We start from the raw sequence: 19,496 nt of genomic DNA, 5'->3' as shown, positions 1-19,496 counted from the left end.
CCGGCCGAGCCCGGGGAGCGGGCAGCGCGTGGGACGCACGTGCGGGCCCGGGCACAAAACCGCCCGCAGCGAGGGAATGACCACCTCTCATCGCTCTCGGCGTGCTGCGAGATTTTTTTTCCTCATCCACATCAAGGTTTTATGTTTGTTTTTTACAAACGACCGCACTGCGCGTCCTGCCGCGCGTTCCATCGGGCGCGCAGCGCCGTGCCCCCGCAGCGCAGCCTTGCACAGCTCAGTACAGCCCACCCGACGCCTCCGCGCTGGGACGCACCTGTGTGCCGCACGGGGGACCGTCGCGGGCCGCAGCACGGAGGGGCCGCGCAGGCGCCGATCGGCGCTCATCTCAGACCCTGCTGTGCTTTGGCCCGCGGCGGGGCTGGGTGCCGCGGCAGTGTGTTGTAACGGCCTGCCTTCCTCACCTGGGCAGAGACCATGCGTCAAGGTGGGGGTGGCATCAAAAGTGTCCTTACAGCCCACAGAAACAAACAGGTTTCTCCTTCCTACTTCTGATATGAATTTTTGACTGATGGAAAGGCCTGGTTTATCTGATAGTACTGATATATAGCATTAGGTGATGCTTCTTGAAATTCTATTTTCATTTATATGTGTTCTTCACTTGATGAAGCACACTATGTGTGCCTATTTGCAACAGCAAAGAGACCTGGGCTGCATCCAGCATGATTCCAGCAGATTTCCGTACTCAATTACAAAATTAGGCTAGAACCTGCCAGGAGCTGTCGTCTAAGGATATTAAACTTCTGTAAATATGGTTCCTCCAATAGCAATATGCTGCTGAGCTGCTGTAACAGCACAGGCAGCATTACGGTATGCTATCTGCCACCTTCTGTACTCATAATGATTGAGCTGACACTTCCATTGTAAATCGTATTTGCTGAGGGTTCATACGCTGGCTACGTTCTCTTGCCTCTCTCCAAAACCCCAAACAACTCTCTCCCACGGTGCTTTCAATTTCAGTATTGCTTTTTCAGTTCTCAGCTCGAGCTCTGCAGCAGAAGCCTGACTTTGGCCTCAGAACAGTTCTCAGGAGAGGTCAGGACACTACACGTATCTTAACAAATAACAAAATAAGGAGAAGCCTAATTTATTTACGCCTGATATGGATTTTGAACAAGTGCTGCAGAGGTTCTGGGAACAGGATGTGTGGAAACAGAACCATTGGCAGCACATGACCTCCTGCAGGTCCCTGCACACAGCTCTCCTGCAGGGAGCCTGGCAGCGCTGTGCCACCAGGAGCTCACCGTGGGTGCTGAGCTGCGTGCTGCACACCGGGCTCAGGGGAATGACCTCCAGCACAAGCTGTTTACATCTAGGAGCTCAAATGTGTTGCTAGGGACCTGTGCTTTGGAAACCATTCACAGATGGGGATAAATGGTCTCTGAGTATTAACTACGTGACTGAACCAGGTCCAAAAGTTGTTTAAGAGTACCCTGATGATGCCTATATTTGCAGAGGAACTTGTCCTTCTGAGTTCTTCCCCTGCAAATCTGTCCCCAGAAAGTAATATCAGAAGTGGTGTTTCACTTTTGTTTCCTTCTGCAGAGGATAAAGAGAAGTAGCAAAATTAAGTCTGAACAGTTTCAGCTTTAGGACACTGGTAAGAGAACAAAGGAAACACAAGGCTGTGCAGCAAATTCTTATTTCCAGCCTCTCAGCTGCAAGAAAACTTCTGTTTTAAAAAAATGACCTAAAAAGCTCACCAGTACAGATCAGAGCATTCAGGAAAACCGTGACAGTGAGAAGTGCTTCCACCTTGTGATTTCACGGTTTAAGTATACACCAAAAGTAATAACAAAGTAAGCTCCATGAATACCCACCTAATATTTCACTTCTTTAATAAGTTTCACTTCTAGACAAGTCTGATAACAGCACTTCACATCTATCAGCACAGAGTAACATCTGCAGTGAAGGACGTATAGGACTTTCTCTGGAAATGTACCCGGATTCATCCTTCTGAGAGAACAGGGCCTGGAGTTCTGGCACATGCAGTGCACAGCGGGAGCACACAGGTGCAACACTGCAATCAGAATGGGATGTGTTCTGTTTGCTCAGCAAAACTCAGATGGGCTCTGAGTGCGATAGGCGCTGCACAGAACTGCCACCAAGCTGTTCTGCTTTAAACGAGCCCTGGAGTGAATTAACGCCTGTAATCAATTCAAACATCTCTGCTGATACCATGAATCATTAAAAACCTCATCTGCAACCCCAAAAGCAAGACTGCTCTCAAAATTAAGTGGAGCTTTCTGACTACATACTTAAACGAGATAAAAGCAGCAGGGCTCTCGCTGATGCATGGCTCCCTTTTAACATCATCAAGAGCGACTGTTAGCTCAGGAGAGGGTCTTTGATCTTACCTCCCATTTGTAAATGCGGTAGAAATAAGCAATCTCACAAAGAAGACAGATTGCACGGGGGCTCCGGGGCTCACAGCAAGTCCTTCCGTCTTCCATTTAATACCATGTTACTGCATTTTCAAACAGTCTGGAAGTTTCTTTGGTGCAATTAAACTAATTTCAGGATTGTAAGGTAGCGATCTGAGGGTCACTAGTCATGAGATGCAGAGAGAGTTGATAGGAGCATTTACAAATTATTTTGTTGTCATAAACAGGTGATGCTTACGTAAGACTTTGCTTACCCAGAGATCAAAGGAACACCCCTCTGCAGAATCCATGGTACAGTGATCATTTCTACATATTGGATGCTGTACACGAGATGACAGTGGCACACTAAGATTTTCCTCATTTTCAGAGATTTCACAATAGAAGACCAATAATTCACAGGAGTTTTAGAGACTTTATTTATGTATAAACAATTTAAACACTTTGCCATAAATTATCTTTGCCTGTCTCTAGTCTTTGCTTAGCAGCAAATTAAAATTAATATAAAAACTCAATGAACAATTCATACATGTATATTACAAAAAAGTTCTTGTACCAAAGTTCTTGTTAGACTTTTTTTTTTTTTCTTTTGTGGTGACTGTAATGTGATTGTCTCAGTTTCTCGACCAAACAAACACACTAATAATTTTTAAATCTGAAACAGTGATTGTGCCTTCTGGCTGATGTATGTACAGGGTGATCTGACGTGGTGCCCATTTGCAATAGTGTAACACAATGCCCACAGCTCTACTGGAACTGATACCAACAAACTACTGAATCTAAACAGACTACACCCTGTAACTGTGTTATACTGTCCACAATGGAAATCTTCAAAGACAAACAGAGTATGAAATTTATTTGTAGTGATTTATAGCCACCATTTTGTATGTAACTTTACACTCTGCCCTCTTTGAATAAGTTAAGCTTCAGGCCAGACAAATGGAGGGTCAGAGTGCAAGTGCGGTTTTGTTATTTTAAATATAGTTTCCTTTACTATTTCCAGTGTGCTCTCACTTGCGTTCTCCTTTTCCTCCAATTGCTACACACAAATCACCCCAAAGTCATGTTTTAAATGCACCTGTATTTTGCTTTAAATGAAAACCTCTTGGATATTTATCAAACAAGCAGTCTGAATTGTTTGTGTTTCATCAGCTGGTTAGTGAAAGTGGCCCACTTGGATTTCTTAGTTTGCTCACGTGTGAATGGAGTGAGGTAATACAATACGAGGCCTTCTTTTTATTTTTCTTTAGACCCAGAACAAGTGGGTAATATTTCAGGGGTACTTTTAAATTTGTATGGTTAGAGTTTTCAGTCAGGCTTTAGTCCACTTCAGGATGTGGTTTTTAATCACTTGAACAGTAGCATTTAACTCAAAAAATATGAGCTTTTCTGCCACTTGCTATCCCAAAGTAGCTCAGCCTAGTGCCCCCATGTAGGTCTTCATCTCCTTAGGAGAGGAGATAACAGTTATGACTACTGATTCATCCATCAGAGGATGACAGCAGTTTAATTTGTTACCTCTTTCCCATTTCATTCTGTCTTAAAAACTGGATGTTGCTGCTACTGTCTGCTAGCTCTGGGTACTGCTCCACAGGCAGGACATAATATCCCTCGTAACCTTGAACCCTTCCCGTGTTCAGAAGCTGTTGCTTCTCTCCGTCTGTCCATACGCGGCTGCCCTCGCGGCCGTCCCGTGCCTTCTGCTGCTCTTTGGCCCAGGCCGACCCCAGGGCTCGCTGCCGAGCCTGGTCTAGCACTCGTGCCTTTTCCTCATCCAGTGTGTCGGCGGTGAGCCCGTAGCGGATGTTGATCAGCAGGGTGGAATGCTGGAACTCGATGTTTGTGAACCGTCGAGTCCTTCCATTGATAAGGAGGGTTGGCTGGGAGACGGTCACGTTTACGCCGCTGTCCAGGACCTTCCTCCCGCTGGTCATCGCGAGGGTGACGAGGTCGCTATCGGCTGAGCCTATCTTGACAAAGTAGTGAGTATCCTTCCCCTCGATGCTGTAGTGCATTTTTTCCAGGTAGTGAGCACTGTTAAGGACAGAGGCAATTTTTCTGCTATCATCTGTGGCTATGCTGGAAATGCCAGTGGTTACACGGCCTTCCTTCACAGCAAACATGATTCCTTTCCCAATAATAGGAGTGCTTGTTGCAAACCAGTGGCCTGCTTTTTCTCTAATACTGGCATGTAATTTTTTAGATATGACCTGTCCCTCAAGAGCCATGAAAGCTTGATTGTGTCTTTCTGTTGTCTGCTGTACTCCTGTAATTAGCTGGAAAAAAACAAAACAAAGAAGAGAGAGACCTGAAAATACTGTTTTCAGAGAACAGTGCTAATCTTTGTTTTCTTTTTATAAAGGCAAGTTGCACAATGAAAAATTCTGCGGAAAGACCACTCCCTTCCCATATAAATACATCCAGAATTGGTATAAAAATACATCTGGCAAATAATTTTGTAATCTGTAATGTCAAGTAAAGGATTATGGTCACATGTGCTGGTTTACATGGTCATGTCGGTTGTGCAAGTTTAGCACAGACTGTTTGAAAATGGCCTAGTACTTCTTTTAAATATATTAAACTGGTTGGAATTTATGATGAAGGCAGAAAGCATATATCATATCCCAGCCTTAACCCCACAAGTGCACACGAAGACCATAACTGACACTACCTGTAGTTACAGAAGTAGGAAACCATAGCCTCTTCCTATGAAAATGTTCAAGAAAAAAAGCAATGAAAAAGCTTGTATGGGGTGGGGACAAAATCATTTCTTACCAGTACAATGAGTACCAACCTAAGTTCACTGTGACACCCACATTATTAGCTTAATTTAACCAATGGTACAACAGATGATAAATTACCTTGCAAAGTTTCCTTTTGTCATTGTTAATCAAGTTAATCAAGTTACAAGTTGTTAATCAAGGAAGAATTCAATAAAAGACAAACTAATGACACTGTAATTACGGTAACGAGGGCTGGCAAGAAAGACATATGTTCATTAATATAAAATCTAGCTATATTCACTTTTGTTTTACATTGAAATAAATCCCTTGGCCTTCCACTGTAACTACTGTAACTACTGAAGAGACAGCAGTTCTGTTCACAGAGAGGCAAATTTATCAGGAAAAAGGACTTCATGTTTCTGCCTACCTGTCCGTTTTCACACGCTTGACTCTCAGTCAACTCATACGGCGGTGACACAAAGTACATTTTTGCTCTAGGGAAACCAGGAATAATGTTGCTAAGCTGAAATCCGAACATCACCAACCAGCTTTTGACATCTAAAAATCAAAAGTAAGGAGGCAAGTTAAGAAATAAATGTGCAAAAATCCACAGATTAAGGAAATCCACCTTTGACCTCATTTGTTTCAAGTAGCAGTTTTCAGAATTGTGGTATTCCACAGTGAACAAACATGGAATATCACCTCAAATACATCCTAAATAGTTCATCAGTGATACACAACCTCTTTCATTCACTCTTTTTCCACAACTGCACATGGAACACTTTATGTAATATTTGTCCCATCTCTGACACCTTCTGATGAGGTTAACGAAATCCATAAGTGATATTGTAAAATTATGCTGCATTAGGTTTGTACTCCTAAGAACAGCTACTACGGCTTTCTCTTCTTATCTGCTCCTCCTAGCTGTCCCGAGCTCCCTGGAGTACCCATTAACTGCAGTCAAAAGCTTCAGATGTCTGCCTTCCACAGCGCAGCTGTGCCCGCTCAGGCAGGTGCACTGTGAGTGCAGGAGAAAAGGGAGGGTGCTGCAGGGCAGGGTCTCACCTCAGCCCAGGGATTGCTGTGGGGAGCTCCAGCTCTCAGCTCGACATGACAAGCCCTGTCTTCTTTTCTAGTTGAAAGTGCCCACCATGCCCTGCTCGCTGCTGCGGAGCCCTGGGGATTAAGCACCATGCACTGCCAGCCCCTAGGGCATGCATGGCCATGAGCCAGCACCTGTCTGCTGCCACAAAGCCTCTTTTCCCTAAAGATTCAGCGGCTGCCTCATAAAAAGTGTAATACCCGATGGTCGTGGACATCCTAATGTGTAGTACTGATTGTAAAGTGTAATACTTATTGGTTGTGACAGCAAATGTCTCCTTTTCTCAGCTGTTCTGACAGTAAAATAAGTACTAAAATATTCTGTTTGTATGAAGATATTTGTACATATTTCCAATTACATGAGGGAGAAGGGTTTTTTTTCTTTTCACCATGAAATCCGAGGTGCCAGCATAATCACTTCCTGTGCAATACGATTTGCTTAGTCTGTATAGCAACAAACGTTTTAACCGCCAATGAATTATTTTTGCAGAGAAGATATGTGCTATACCAAAAGCAATGCATTTTCTGGGACTTAATACAGTAGATAGATAAATAAAATAAATGCTAATTCTGATTATAGCAAAATATCAGAAGATGGCATTGAAGGTCTAAATCAAGCACTGATAAATGAAAACAGAATTTTGTTTTATTTAAGACAGTGAAGTTTGATCCCAAAGTAATTTTAGTCAATATTTCTCACACTAAGAAGAATTGCACTGTCTTCATATTGCAAAGAAGCTATAGTTGAGGTGACGGGATGTCACACGTGTGACTGGGTCCCAGAGAACAAAGGAAACCTGCTACAATTTTCTTTGAAGGAAATGCACACTTTTCTTGAATTTCAAAGTACTGCTAAAATTTAGATCCTTTTTAAAGTATCACTGCTCTAATTACTGTACACTACAGATTCAACTTTGAAAAAAGCTTTTCTTAAATATATGTTAATTAACTTTCTTTTTAGAAATTGCCAGCAGCCAGTTCAAGTACTGTGTGATCTTACTAAGTGAAAAATTATTACTAATTAAGAAAAGGTTACAAGTTTTACCCAGTTCTAGCATGCACAATCAAAACTACTTTACTGTTCTCTCTGAACATGTGCCATAAAATTTATTAAGTTTTTCAGGAGAAAATAATAGTTGAAAAATAAAAAACAGAATTTTTGTTGTAGAGACTAAAAACTGTTTGCATATTAAAAGATAAATGGGAAAAAGAGGTTTAATTAAATCCATTCTTGGTGCTAATATGTAATGTGTCTGTGGGCTCAGTCAGAAGTTAATTTTGACAGTAGCCCTGAAGGGAAGAGATTCCAAAATGTTCTGGTTCTTGATTTTGCTTACTAACCTACTTACTGGTAACTTCACTTTGCTTTACATCTTTTACAAACACATCTCCATACAGCACTGAGTTCAAAAGGAAGAGCCCTAAGTTGAGCTGAAATTGAGTATTTAGCCCCAAATTACTTTTCCTCCTTTCTGTTTTTCTCCGTGGTTTCTCATTTCTTGCCCTTCTTCAGGGAGGAGCACTATCAAAGAATCAAGAGTAGCCACAGCATAGAAAAGAAAACAGCCCAATCTTGATGCTCTGATACCAGTATATGGCTAGTAAGGTGAATTCTGAATCCTTTCCCAAATGAACTTCCAAACAACAGTGTTATTTATACAAAAATGCAATGAAGTCTCACCTGTTACATAATTCTTTAGATCCAGTTCATTGCTAAGAGGGTTGTTACTCTTGAACATGTACAAATTGAAAGGAGCAGGTTCTCTACCAATGTTTTTCCACATTGTGTAATCAGGAGATGTCCAGCGTCCAGCAAGGACATCGTAGTCCCTTTGGGTAAAATGAACGAGTTTGGTTAAAGGATCATACAGCCCTCCATGGAACCCAATAACCAGCTGGAAATCAGGGTTTGAGTCATAATAAATCTCCCCATATGCAGTGTACTGAAGCTGTTTGATCATGAGGCCATTGATGCTGAATACGGCTAATGGAGTGCCTGTGTTATCGGAGGCGACGTAATATTCTTCCCCACTGCTGCTCTCCATTGCAAAGAGGTGGCCTTGCAGATCATAATACAAAGAGGTAATTTCTGAATTGGAATGATTGTAGACATGTGTTACTCTTGTTGGATTGTGAAGATCAGCGTAAAAGTATTGCAGATGGTGCCCTAGGTTAGTCTTACAGGAAGCCCTTCGGCCAAGTCCATCATAACGGTACTGAACGTTCCACCCATTTGCTTTGTTGTAAGCTCTTGTTAAAAGTCCCTTGGAATTGTACTCAAATACATCCGAGCCTCGTTGACACAAGAATCCATCATCATCTATTTTGTATGGTATGTCACCTAAGCGTGTAATCCTGTCTCTTAGGTCGTAGCGCAGGGGCATCAATCGAACACTGTTTCCAGGATTCAGGAGGTGAAGATTTCCATTTAGGTCATAACTGTAGCGCCAGGTAGGCCTATCATTTACTGCTACGCTTTGTAATTGCCCATCTCCATCATAATCATAGGTATACTTGGTTGTGTTAGCGTACGGCCCAAGTTTCAGTTCTCTTTTAGTTACTCTTCCCATGCTGTCATATTGCACAGTCATCCAGTACATCAGGGACCGGAACATTTCATATTGAACTTCTTTAATGCGTCCATGGGTATCAAAGTGCTTACTCAGTGTCATAACTGCTGTAGTAATAATTTGATTTATATCATAATAAATAACTCCAAATTTGCCAAAATGCTCAACTTTGCCAGAAATCTCATCATAACGGTAAAGATCAACTGGAAGAGGGGTCTCACTTATGATGGGTTTGATGCTTGCAATTCGAAAACTATTGTCATGATATGTGTAATCAAACCTTGCATTGACCATACCTTCTTCAGAGAATCTGTAGATTTGTTTGTCCACAAGAGGGCCAATTTTACGATAGCGGATTGTACAAGAAAATCCTCCACTTTGCAAATTCACCATTTTTAGGACGCCTGTAGTTTCATCGTATCCAAAAGTAACCGCAGTACTGTCATAAACAATTTCTGATAATTTGGATAGCTTTCCATACTTGTAAAAGACTTGTCGACCAGTACCTAAAAATGATGTTTTCAAAATCCTCCCATCATCACTGTAATCAAAAATCACTGATGCGTTGCTTTCAGGAGGATTATAAATATTCCTAATGTAGCCAACAGACGTGTGAGTTGACATGCTATGCCGAGCAACACTAGGCATAGTAACAGCATGGAGCCGGTCTGAAGAATCATACTCAAAGATGTACTGCCGCTGGCTCTGAAGCAGTAGTACCATTGACTATGGAAAAAATACAACACAACAACACATACACAGTTACCGTTTTTTAGCTCGTGACCTCTGAGAGGGCATTTAAAAAAAACAAAAGTTTTCTAAAGAGGCAATAATGTTAAATTAATAAAAAGAGACATCTATGCGTTAGTTAGGGACACAGAGCTGCTCTGAAGTATTGTCAGATTGCCAGATGAAAGGATCTGCTACTTGGAAATCAATATGCTGACACTCCAGAGAAAGTGTAGGTTAGTAACCTATTAGCTACCCTCTCTTCAGTACGATTTTTTTTTTTCTTTCTTTTTTTTAGGATGAAATGGAATTTGGTAAATGAATTGATTGATCTTTCTGCTAGCAATTATAATTCACAGCTATTGCTGTGAAGCATGTGACAAATTAAGCAGAGAACGGGTTAAAACAGATTCAAAGAAGAGAAGGGGAAGATAATTTGCAATTTTCAGGTATTTAAGCTTCTTTCACTATTAAAGAGTCTTAATTAGGATAAATAAAAATGCATTAAAGTATTTTCTTTTAATTCATAACGAGTAGAAATGAATTACCTGTTCTACCTGAACCTTTGGTCAGATTTAGTCATGCATTTTTGTTCTTAATTAAGCACAACTCATTGTGTTAGTTTATGCCACAATGCAGTGGGTGGTCTATTCGCTTTCAGGAAAATATCAAAAGATGCAAACCATGAAAAAAGGATCTCCTATTAAAAAATAAGTCAAATTCAGTTACTAATTGAAAAATAATAATATTTGAGATCAAGCACAGTGGGATTATTAGCAGCTTTTGTAATATGTAACTGCATATATTATATTTTTGGGTAACTTCAGTGTGAATTTATTATAGATGGAGCTTAAAATGAAGCAACAAAGTCAAGTAGTCCTGTCTCTTTGTAACAAATGTCAGAATGTAAAAGGACAGCACCTACTTTTTCTAGGTAGGTGTAACTCCAAACCTTCCCATCTGCAAACATGCGCGATATGATCCTGCCTTGCTTGTCGATGTCTGTCCTTTCACTCATGGCTCCGCGCTGAAGCCCCGCCAGGCGCCCGTTGAAGAAATAGGACACGTTGACAGCAGCCAGGCCGCTGCTGGGCAGCCAGAGGAAGGGCCGTCCCAGCTGATCGTAAATTATCCTCAGGGTAAACTTGCGGTGATCATCGTAGATTTTTTCAGTGCGTATATTCCGGTCGTAATCAATGGACAGTAAATTCCTTCCATGAACCTGTTGAAATGAATGAAGGCTGTATTCAGTGACCACTGAATTGTTGAAAGTGCAGGATTCAGACTGACAGGCTTTCATATTTCATTCTAAGTGATTTAGGATATGCTTTATGTGTCTGACTGGGCTGTCGCCCAGAGCTGTAATCTTACAAAGGATTCCTTCGTCAAAGGACAGACATACTGCATACCTGGCTCCTGAATTGCAGACTGTTAACAATTAGCAGCAAAACGAGTGATTTTGCATGGAAGTAACTGTTTCACATCTGTCATCAGTAGTTCTAACTTAGCATTTTTCCCTACAGTGACTTCATGGACAACAGAAAAAAATATAATGTTATATCTTCTTGGTGGTTTAACTACTTAGGCACCTTAATTGGAACACCCACTTATTCATTCATGTCATTAATGTTTTCTTCATTTACTTTCCAAATGTTCAACAGATTCCTCAAGCAGCTCAATTACTTGCAATGTATTTCATTTCTTCTGATCAAAAATCCCAGTCGAGCAGGCTGGGATGGACTTCTAGTTGTGCAAAACAAATGTTCTAAGCAGTTAGGTTAAATATTTTTCTTCTCATCTAGTTTTTAGTTAGTTTTCAAATAAAGGCACAGCATGAAATGTTTCAGTCCAAGATTTTTTACTTCTTTTTTGAATTAAAAAAAAAAAGCAAAAAGCAAAAAGCAAAAAAAAAAAAACCACCAACAAACAAACCACAACCAAAAGCAAAGCCAAAACAAAAGAGCATAAGAATGCAAAATGGTGAGGTTTCTAGTGAAAGCACTATAATGAGAGATACATCAAAATAATCACTGGAGGCTAAGCCACAGAATTCAGGCTAATGCTATAATCTGATAAAGCTTCTTAAGTAATTTAATTGTAGATGCGTCATTAATAAAGTACAAGTCTTTAAATTAGATATCATTTGACAGCAGTGACTGCTTAGAAAGTATTCACTGGTTTCTGGGAATTTGTTCTTCAGCTTATATTTTTCAGTAGCTTTGATTAAGCAACGTTTTCTGTTATCCAAAATTAAACCGCACATCAAACAATATGTAAATTAACCCTGAGCCTTTCTTGCAGACATGAAAGTTATTCAAAGATCTTTTCACTGGCAGGGGTAAACCCAATTCCCATCACAACCGACTCTGTAGGAATTCAGTTGCACTGACAGCAAATTTAAAATTAATACAATTTTGTGTTTGTAAAGAAGTAATTATTTCAAATTATCGCTCATTATCCTCATTTTTTCCATTAATAAAATTTAGCTCTTTAACAGTCTGCATTTCCTCAGTGGCAATCATTAGGAAAAGCTTTTCTGTAGGTTTTCCCAAATGCTTTTCCAGCAACAACTTCTCCTGTGAGTCAAAGCAAAGGCACGGAGTGGTTTTAAAAAGCATCTTGGCAAAATAGATCATGCTCTGCTGTCCCAAGTTAATGGAAACAAGGCTCTGGGAGGCAAAGTTGGCACCAGCCCTTTCTCGGCCAGTTACTCTGCTTTTGTAAATGTGAGGTCAGTTCTCATGATGGAGACATGTCAAAGCCCTTTGCTGCACAAAGGTCTTGGTGAAGCAGGACAGAGCTTTCACTTCTCAGAAGTATGTAGCTGTAACATTAAAATAAAAGAGTAGGATATGACAGAAAGAACTTGGTTTTTTAAATGATAGGCAGAGTTTTTTTAACAAGTATTTCAGAAAGATCTTCCCTTTTCCCAAAGACACTATAAAGGGAATTAGATTTCATTTTCCCCCAAAGATAACCCAAATATTAGTTTTTTGGAATGATTACACCACATAAACAGCACTTGGGGAATAAAGAAGCCTCTGTTTGGATAACTCAGTAACTTCATTTTTGTTTGTAAAACAAGTAAAGCTACGGAGTCTAATTGTGGTGTCATATTAATTATATAGAAATCCAAGCAGAATGACTAACTCCCACTCTTCTTGGGAACACTAATAACACTGCTGTAAATATCGTGGCTGAGGATCATCTCAAAAGCCATTTCTCTTTTGTTTTGCTACCTCTGTGCACATCTCTTCCTCTCGCTGCTGCTGAACAAGAGGCAATAGGGCAACATCCCTTCTGTGCGCTGGTAAAAGGTATCACTAAATAAATCACTTAATTGCAGTGTATCAGAAACTCTTCTGAACAAAATCTGATCCAGGCCTTGTCTGAAAATACTAGTGAGACGTTGGAAGTGTGGCACGAGAACTGGTGGTGGGTGGTTAAGGGGGAGGAGGTTCCCACTTCTCACTGCTGTTTGTGTGTCTGGTACCGCTCATGAGAAGCAATAAGAGCCAATGAAGGAATGACTGCACTGTTGTCTCCAGCTTTGTACTGTCCCCAGTACAAAGGGGCTGTACTTGCATTCACATTCAGCCCTGCTAATACTTAATGAGCGACTGCAGGACTGGAGATTAACAGTAGGTTCTCATAAGAACCAGGTCCATAGAAGAACACTTGCTGCTAAGTGTTCCCCTGGGTGGCCCTGTGGCCTGGCTGGTGCTGCTGGGCACTGCATCTGGCACAGCTGCCACAGCTGCCCTGCCCAGCACTGCTCCACACCCACTTCCCAACACAGTTGCTATATTTCATTCACTAAACAATTTATAAAGATGAATTAGGATAAATGAGATGCAAATAAATTCTATGCTTTCTCCCTTGTTTTCAGATTTCATTTTCAGTCCACTCAACCTGTTATAATCTCACAGTGATTTTCATTTAAAAGAGCTAAATGGATATGTGATTATTGTTACAGGAACTAACACCAGACAATTAAATGTTGAGGTGTTGCTAGATAAAGCAGTGTTTTCATTTGCATAAACATGATGCAAGAGAATCCATCTCAGGCAAGGTTTCAGCTCGAAGATGTGTTTAATTCCATTTAATTACCACAAGTACCTCTATAAAATTTTTAGTATCAAGAGTTAGGATTACAGCAGTTTTCATTTTAAAGTCCTATTTATTTTTATTTTGAACACCTAGTCAAAATGCAGAGCTGATCTATTTTCTACTTACAGTCAATTTGTGCAGGTCAACACATCAAAAATCAATTACGCGGCCATGAAATTTAGTCATTAAGGATTACCTGCTAATCTCATTCAATTTTTTGTCTAATCTTCCCTCTCACACGAATATGTGCATATTCTGAGGATTTGTGAAAATAAGGGAAGAATGTGAATTAGATGTTAAGCAAGAGGAAAATACCAAAATTTAACATCCCAGTCTAATTCAGTTTTACAAGTAGTTGGCTAAATACACTGCATTTATTATGGTCATCTTGAACACACAGTATTGCATCTCATGACCAATGATATCGAAAGAATTATTAACATAAACAAGACCTGGATCAGCGCTACATTTTTTCTTGCCTGGTATCTGAAAATCCTCTCAACACTGCATATACTGAGGAAACAAGAGAGCGTTTGGATATTTAACAGGTGAAGAAGAGCATAGGTGAGAAAAGAATGGCATCAATCTGGATATAGCAGATCTTTAAATTTGTAGGGGATGGCTTACCTGATGGGAGTGTCTTTCATTTCCTATGCTTATGGCTTTGTAATTATGGCAATTATTTTCCAACCATGCCATTTAGGAAAGGGAATCGACACAGTCTGCCAGACTGGATGAAACTGTAGGGGGATTTTAGGTAAGCAGAATGTAACTGCTCAAACTCTGTGTGTGCTTCAGAGGACTGACTGTGGTTAAGAGTGACATGGGATTTTTACAAGTGGTCAGCTTCTTTTTTTTTTCTCACTTGCAGCAATATTCTGGATATTTTTACCAACCTCTTGTGGATGAAATTTCTGTAGCTTATTACAGATGATTCCACGTACTTAACTGGCCTCTCAAATAAAGAGATTCTCACACCAAAGACAATCCTAGAGTCACACATTTTAAAGAAGTGAAAATAGAAAAGATGTGTTCTTCAAATGGAAAGCTGTCAGCCCACAGAAGAAAAGATCATTATTGTAATGCTGCCACTACAGTAATTCTACTTACCCTGAGCTTTCTTCCAAACACAGTCACTTTGCCTTTAATCTGTTCTTTCCTCAGACGCCATTCAATTGAGTTCAAACCATTCTCCATTGGTAGAGAAATATTACATCGTCCTATGGTGGGAGTTACTGTCCCAGCCAGGACATGAGGTTCGCTGTGAAAGCTAATACTCATGCCATTGGCATACATCACTCTCAAAGTACCATTATTACAGAGCTGGTAGCTGTTCCTCACTTGATCTACAGCAATAACGAAAAGAAAATAATTTAGCTACTCCAGTCATAAAGAAAACATATAGCTTAATTTGATTGCTTTTTTATTGCACTCCTGTTGATGTTAAATGAAGTCAGCCTGCAATTACCACTTACGTGGTACTATGGTGGAAATTACAGATGTTACTGATTCATGTAAAGAACAGTAGTGTAACAGTGAGCCTGCAGAGAGATACTATGTTTATTTCATTACATTTTCCCTTTAGTCTTAATTATGAATCAAAATGCACAGTGATATACTGCAACCACGTAATTTATTTCTAATATGAGCAAAAAGTCCTGAAAACTGAACTGCTGGATAAACAATAAAACATTAAGCTCTAGGATAAAAAGAAAAAAAAAAACCCACACAACTGTTAGACTCTTTCTGTGTGTGACCAAGTAAGCTCCTCTTCTTTTCCTGTCTGTTTAGAAACTGTCTCCAAGCAGGCGCTTTGAACAGAATTAGTTTAGCTTTAAATCCTCAAGGTATGAGGCTCCAACAATACAAGCTGGCAGCCACAGTCCTTTATTTGTCATTCTTCATTGTGCCACACAAGAACTGCACTAGCCAATCACACCCCGGCCTTTCTGCTTGCTGAGGAAAGTTATAAAAATAATCCAGTACTTTGACGGCAGTGCTATTCTCCCAGCTTTGACACAGTGAGCTCTGTTCTAAGACAATGAGGAGAGAGGGCTACAGCGGGCAACTGTCACCAAAGCATCAATATTTGTCTGACAAAAGGACAGCATCTACATAATTAATCATCCGGTAGAAGAGAAAGAAAGACTTTGGAACCAGACATGTCGCAGTATAACAGTCTGTAAATGTTGACGTTTATGTCAGGAGGAGGCTATTTTTCAGTGACGATATTCTTATGGCAGTGACATTCTATCTTAATTTAAAAGCCCTCATCATTCATCAAATTCCTTTCAGCGTGTCTTTGATAACTGTGACTGCTTTCAGTTTGTCAGATATAATGCTTGGGTGGTGCTGGGAAAATCTACACAAACATTTAACCATTTTGTTGCTAACCTTTTTGGACATACTTGGGGCGTTACACCATTCTCTCATGCGCTAACTGGGGCACAAGACCATCCACTGGTGCTGTTTTACATTTTATTTAATTGGTAGTGTATACATTTGAAAGATTCACGTCTAATCACAAAAGGCACCTGAGCCTCTTTCTCCACAAGGATTTTTACATAGACAGTCAACATTCATCAGCCAGGCTACATTTTGTGGCAGCAAAGTCAGATTTTGCAGTGAAGTACAGAGAGCAGTATTAGTGGGTAAAGAGAACCTGACACAAGAGGTAACAGCAGGACTAACTTTCATCAGCAGAAAACGACCACACGTATTTGACACAAAGTATGATTGTGAAATGTCTCTTACCTGTCCTGAAGACCTGTCATTTTAGGAATGAGCTCTATGGGATTTTGTCTTGCAAACCTTATCATTTTTCCCCTGCTCATGACTGTATTATGACACAAATATTTTGAGAATTGCTTTCTCAAGTTGTGTGTGTGGTTAGGAGATGTGCTGAGAAGTGCACTTTGGTACCTTGAACAACTGTATAGGAAGCCTCCACAGAGGAGAGATTTGTGATGACCGTGACATCATCATCCCGATTAGAATTCTCAATGTCGATGGTAATAGACTTTTCCATTTCTCGATGAAGGCTAGTTACCACTCCAGTGGGACGTGTTACATTGGTCAGGCGCCCTTCATGATCATAGCTAATAGAAAAGTTAGTAAGAGCAAAAAAGCATGAGGATATATGTTCATTTCAATACCCAATGTATTAATAATGCACCAAATTTTTGCAAAAATACAGAATGAAACAGATTTTCAAGAACATCCTGGCTATATCTATTTCTCTGTTGTTGAAAGGGTCTATGATGATGAAATATTAATTTTAGAGATACTGATCTCAACTCCATCAGTGTAAATCCAGACTAGTCTCTTTTAAAATCAATTAAATTCTTACGGTTATACAGAGTGATATGTGGATCCATTATAATTAGTAAATTCATCTGTATTTTGATTGCTGCATTTAACTCTAAGGATGTGGCACCATTATGATACTACGTTCCACATTTGCAATTGAATATTTAGTGGAAATTACTAAGTATGACTTTAAATGACATACCAAGGAGTAAATTTGCCATAAGAGATCAAAAAAGACATCAACTTGAGAACATAATAATTTCATTTAGGTTTTATCTGTGGTACTGCATTGCCTTTTGAGGTGAGTCTTTTGCCCATATAGATAAATGGTAAGAAGTTAAGGCACGGGATAGGTTGGAGTTGCACAGAGGGCAGCAGTCAGCACTCAGAATACACCTTAGAAGATGGATTAAGTGCTCCCGAGGCACAAAAATAAAAAACAAAGGTAAAAGGGCTCTCCATTAGGTTATCGACCTTACAGAAGCAGTTAAGTTTATTTAGAGGTATAAAGCCTGGGGAGGAGGCAAAGAAGGAATGCTGCCAGAAATTAAATTATTCTGTTTCTCCCTTTCCTTTTGTATGCTGTATTTCTGTGCATACATATGCTAAAGAAGCAATCCCTTGGATCTTTTAAGGGCAAGAAATGGGGACCTGAAACACAAAATCAGCATTCCTCTAGTTGCTGCAATTCTCTATTTGTGCAAGTCTCTCACCCAGCCGCTACCAAAGCGCAAAGGAGAAAGACAAGAAAAAATGTCCTGTGTAGATAAAGGGAAAAGTTTAGGTAAAGACTGAAACCAACTGGTCATCCTTTGGATGTAGAAATCCAGGGAGTGGGAAGCCTGGAAGAGAACTGGTAAATCCATTGCATTGCCTGAGAGTAGGAGAAGAGAAGAGCAGAACATTTAGTATCACAAAGCTGGATCATTTCTTTGTAGGTCAGTGTTTAGCTGCAAAGAAGAAAAAAAATCAGTGCTTTCAACGTGATTTTTTACAATTAAATCATTAAGAAATCTCAAAGTGGGCCACCTGAACTGTACAGACTATCTCCAAGATTAACATACAAAATAGGCTCCTCAGTTAACGCAAATATAAATTATGCCTTTCAATCCATTGCAATTGGTTGCACTCATTCAACTGAATATGGAGGAGGAAGGAAAAAAATCACCTGTGGAGCAACAAGTCTTACCAGAACCAACGGAAGGGTTAGGCAAAGAAGTAAATCAATAAAACAAAGCATCATGCGACCTGGAAGGAACCAATAATATAGTGTGTTCATTCAAGCAGTTCAGGTTCAAATAAAGATAAAGCAGCATGATTTTTCTTAATAAAAGCCACAAGTTTCTACCCATTACTATAGATAGATAAATAGATAGATAGATAGATAAATAGATAGATAGATAGATAGATAGATAGACAGGTAGACAGATATTTACTCTGTCAACCATATACTGGATAAAACACAATACATTTAGGTAACCTACAAAAAGGGTTTTGGTTAAGTCTTTATAAAAGTATTTATAAGAAATACTGAAATTACTCAGAAAGCATAGATAAGGAGAGAACTTGATCCAGCCAAACATCCACCTAGCAAGGGAAACAAGAAGCACCAAAAATAGACCTTTGGAAATCTAAAAGGTTAATAGTGGGACACCCCCTAAGGATCTGCATGTGACAACTCTGCATGCCTAGTGTTTAGCAAAGGTATGAAGACAATACTTAGGTGCCAAATACTGCAGAAGGGACAATATTACATAGGGCAAAACTACAAAAGTTTATGAGTGGCTTCAGACTCAGAGAAAGCTGTAGAGCTTGGTGAATATCCAGAAAAATGGCTGGTGAAATTCCCCATCAGCAGATATATTTTAGGTAATGCAAATGAGACAGATTAATTTAAACTTCTCATTCACATTGCTGGGTTTTTAATTAACTCAGGAAAAATTCCTAGGGATTGCTGTGGGCTACTCACTGAAAATCTCTGTTTAAAGTCCAAGGACAGCCTAAAAGAAAATATGAATGAGGATGTACAGAGACTGAAACAGAAAAATGGAAATATTCTAATGCTATTTCTACAAATCACTGTTTTGCCCCTTCCATCTCCCAGGGCTTTTTCCCCAGTGCTGGTCACAGTGTTTGAAAACAAAAATGGCAGATCAAAAAAAAAGAAAACAAAGAAGGGCTTATAGGACAATTGTACTCTCTATGATCTGCAGACTGTTTAGTTTACAAGCCAGGCATAAAAGAACCACTACCTAATAATATATACAGATTGCAATACCAGTGTATAGAAAGGAGGCACTACTGTTTTATGCACTGCATCAATAAAATCCTATTAAAAAAACATGAAAGGTAAAAAATTCAAGCTAAATAAACCAGAAAACTTTTATGTACTCTGTAATTTAGAAGTGACATATTATTGAGATTTCTTTTGAATTTATGTATTCTTGAGAGCGAGTGCTTAGCAGACTACAAAAACCAGGCATCTATCTGAATAATACGAATAGAGATATGCAGGAATTAAATGCTTATCTAACTTTCTTCTTCATGACACAAAC

The 19,496-nt window shown here is 39.7% G+C and overlaps 1 protein-coding gene across 16 annotated transcripts in view; it reads right to left on the bottom strand.

Annotated features, from left to right (window-relative positions):
• Window positions 1-2,794: 2,794 nt before the first annotated feature.
• TENM2 (teneurin transmembrane protein 2) overlaps window positions 2,795-19,496 on the bottom strand; it is a 602,430-nt gene continuing 585,728 nt past the window's right edge. For all 16 annotated transcript variants that reach the window (XM_052684852.1, XM_052684855.1, XM_052684854.1 and 13 more), the window contains 6 exons: window positions 16,555-16,730; window positions 14,743-14,978; window positions 10,448-10,744; window positions 7,905-9,519; window positions 5,550-5,680; window positions 2,795-4,675 (listed from right to left, as the gene is read on the bottom strand). In XM_052684852.1, coding sequence (XP_052540812.1) covers window positions 3,914-4,675; window positions 5,550-5,680; window positions 7,905-9,519; window positions 10,448-10,744; window positions 14,743-14,978; window positions 16,555-16,730 — 3,217 coding nt within the window. In that variant the 3' untranslated portion in view covers window positions 2,795-3,913. The remainder of the gene's footprint in view (window positions 4,676-5,549; window positions 5,681-7,904; window positions 9,520-10,447; window positions 10,745-14,742; window positions 14,979-16,554; window positions 16,731-19,496) is intronic.

This window comes from Tympanuchus pallidicinctus, unplaced genomic scaffold, assembly GCF_026119805.1.
Source record: "Tympanuchus pallidicinctus isolate F22 unplaced genomic scaffold, pur_lepc_1.0 scaffold21, whole genome shotgun sequence".
NCBI classification, from domain to species: domain Eukaryota; kingdom Metazoa; phylum Chordata; class Aves; order Galliformes; family Phasianidae; genus Tympanuchus; species Tympanuchus pallidicinctus.
Note: the sequence above shows the minus strand (reverse complement) of the source record. Positions and strands in the feature narration are given on the sequence as shown.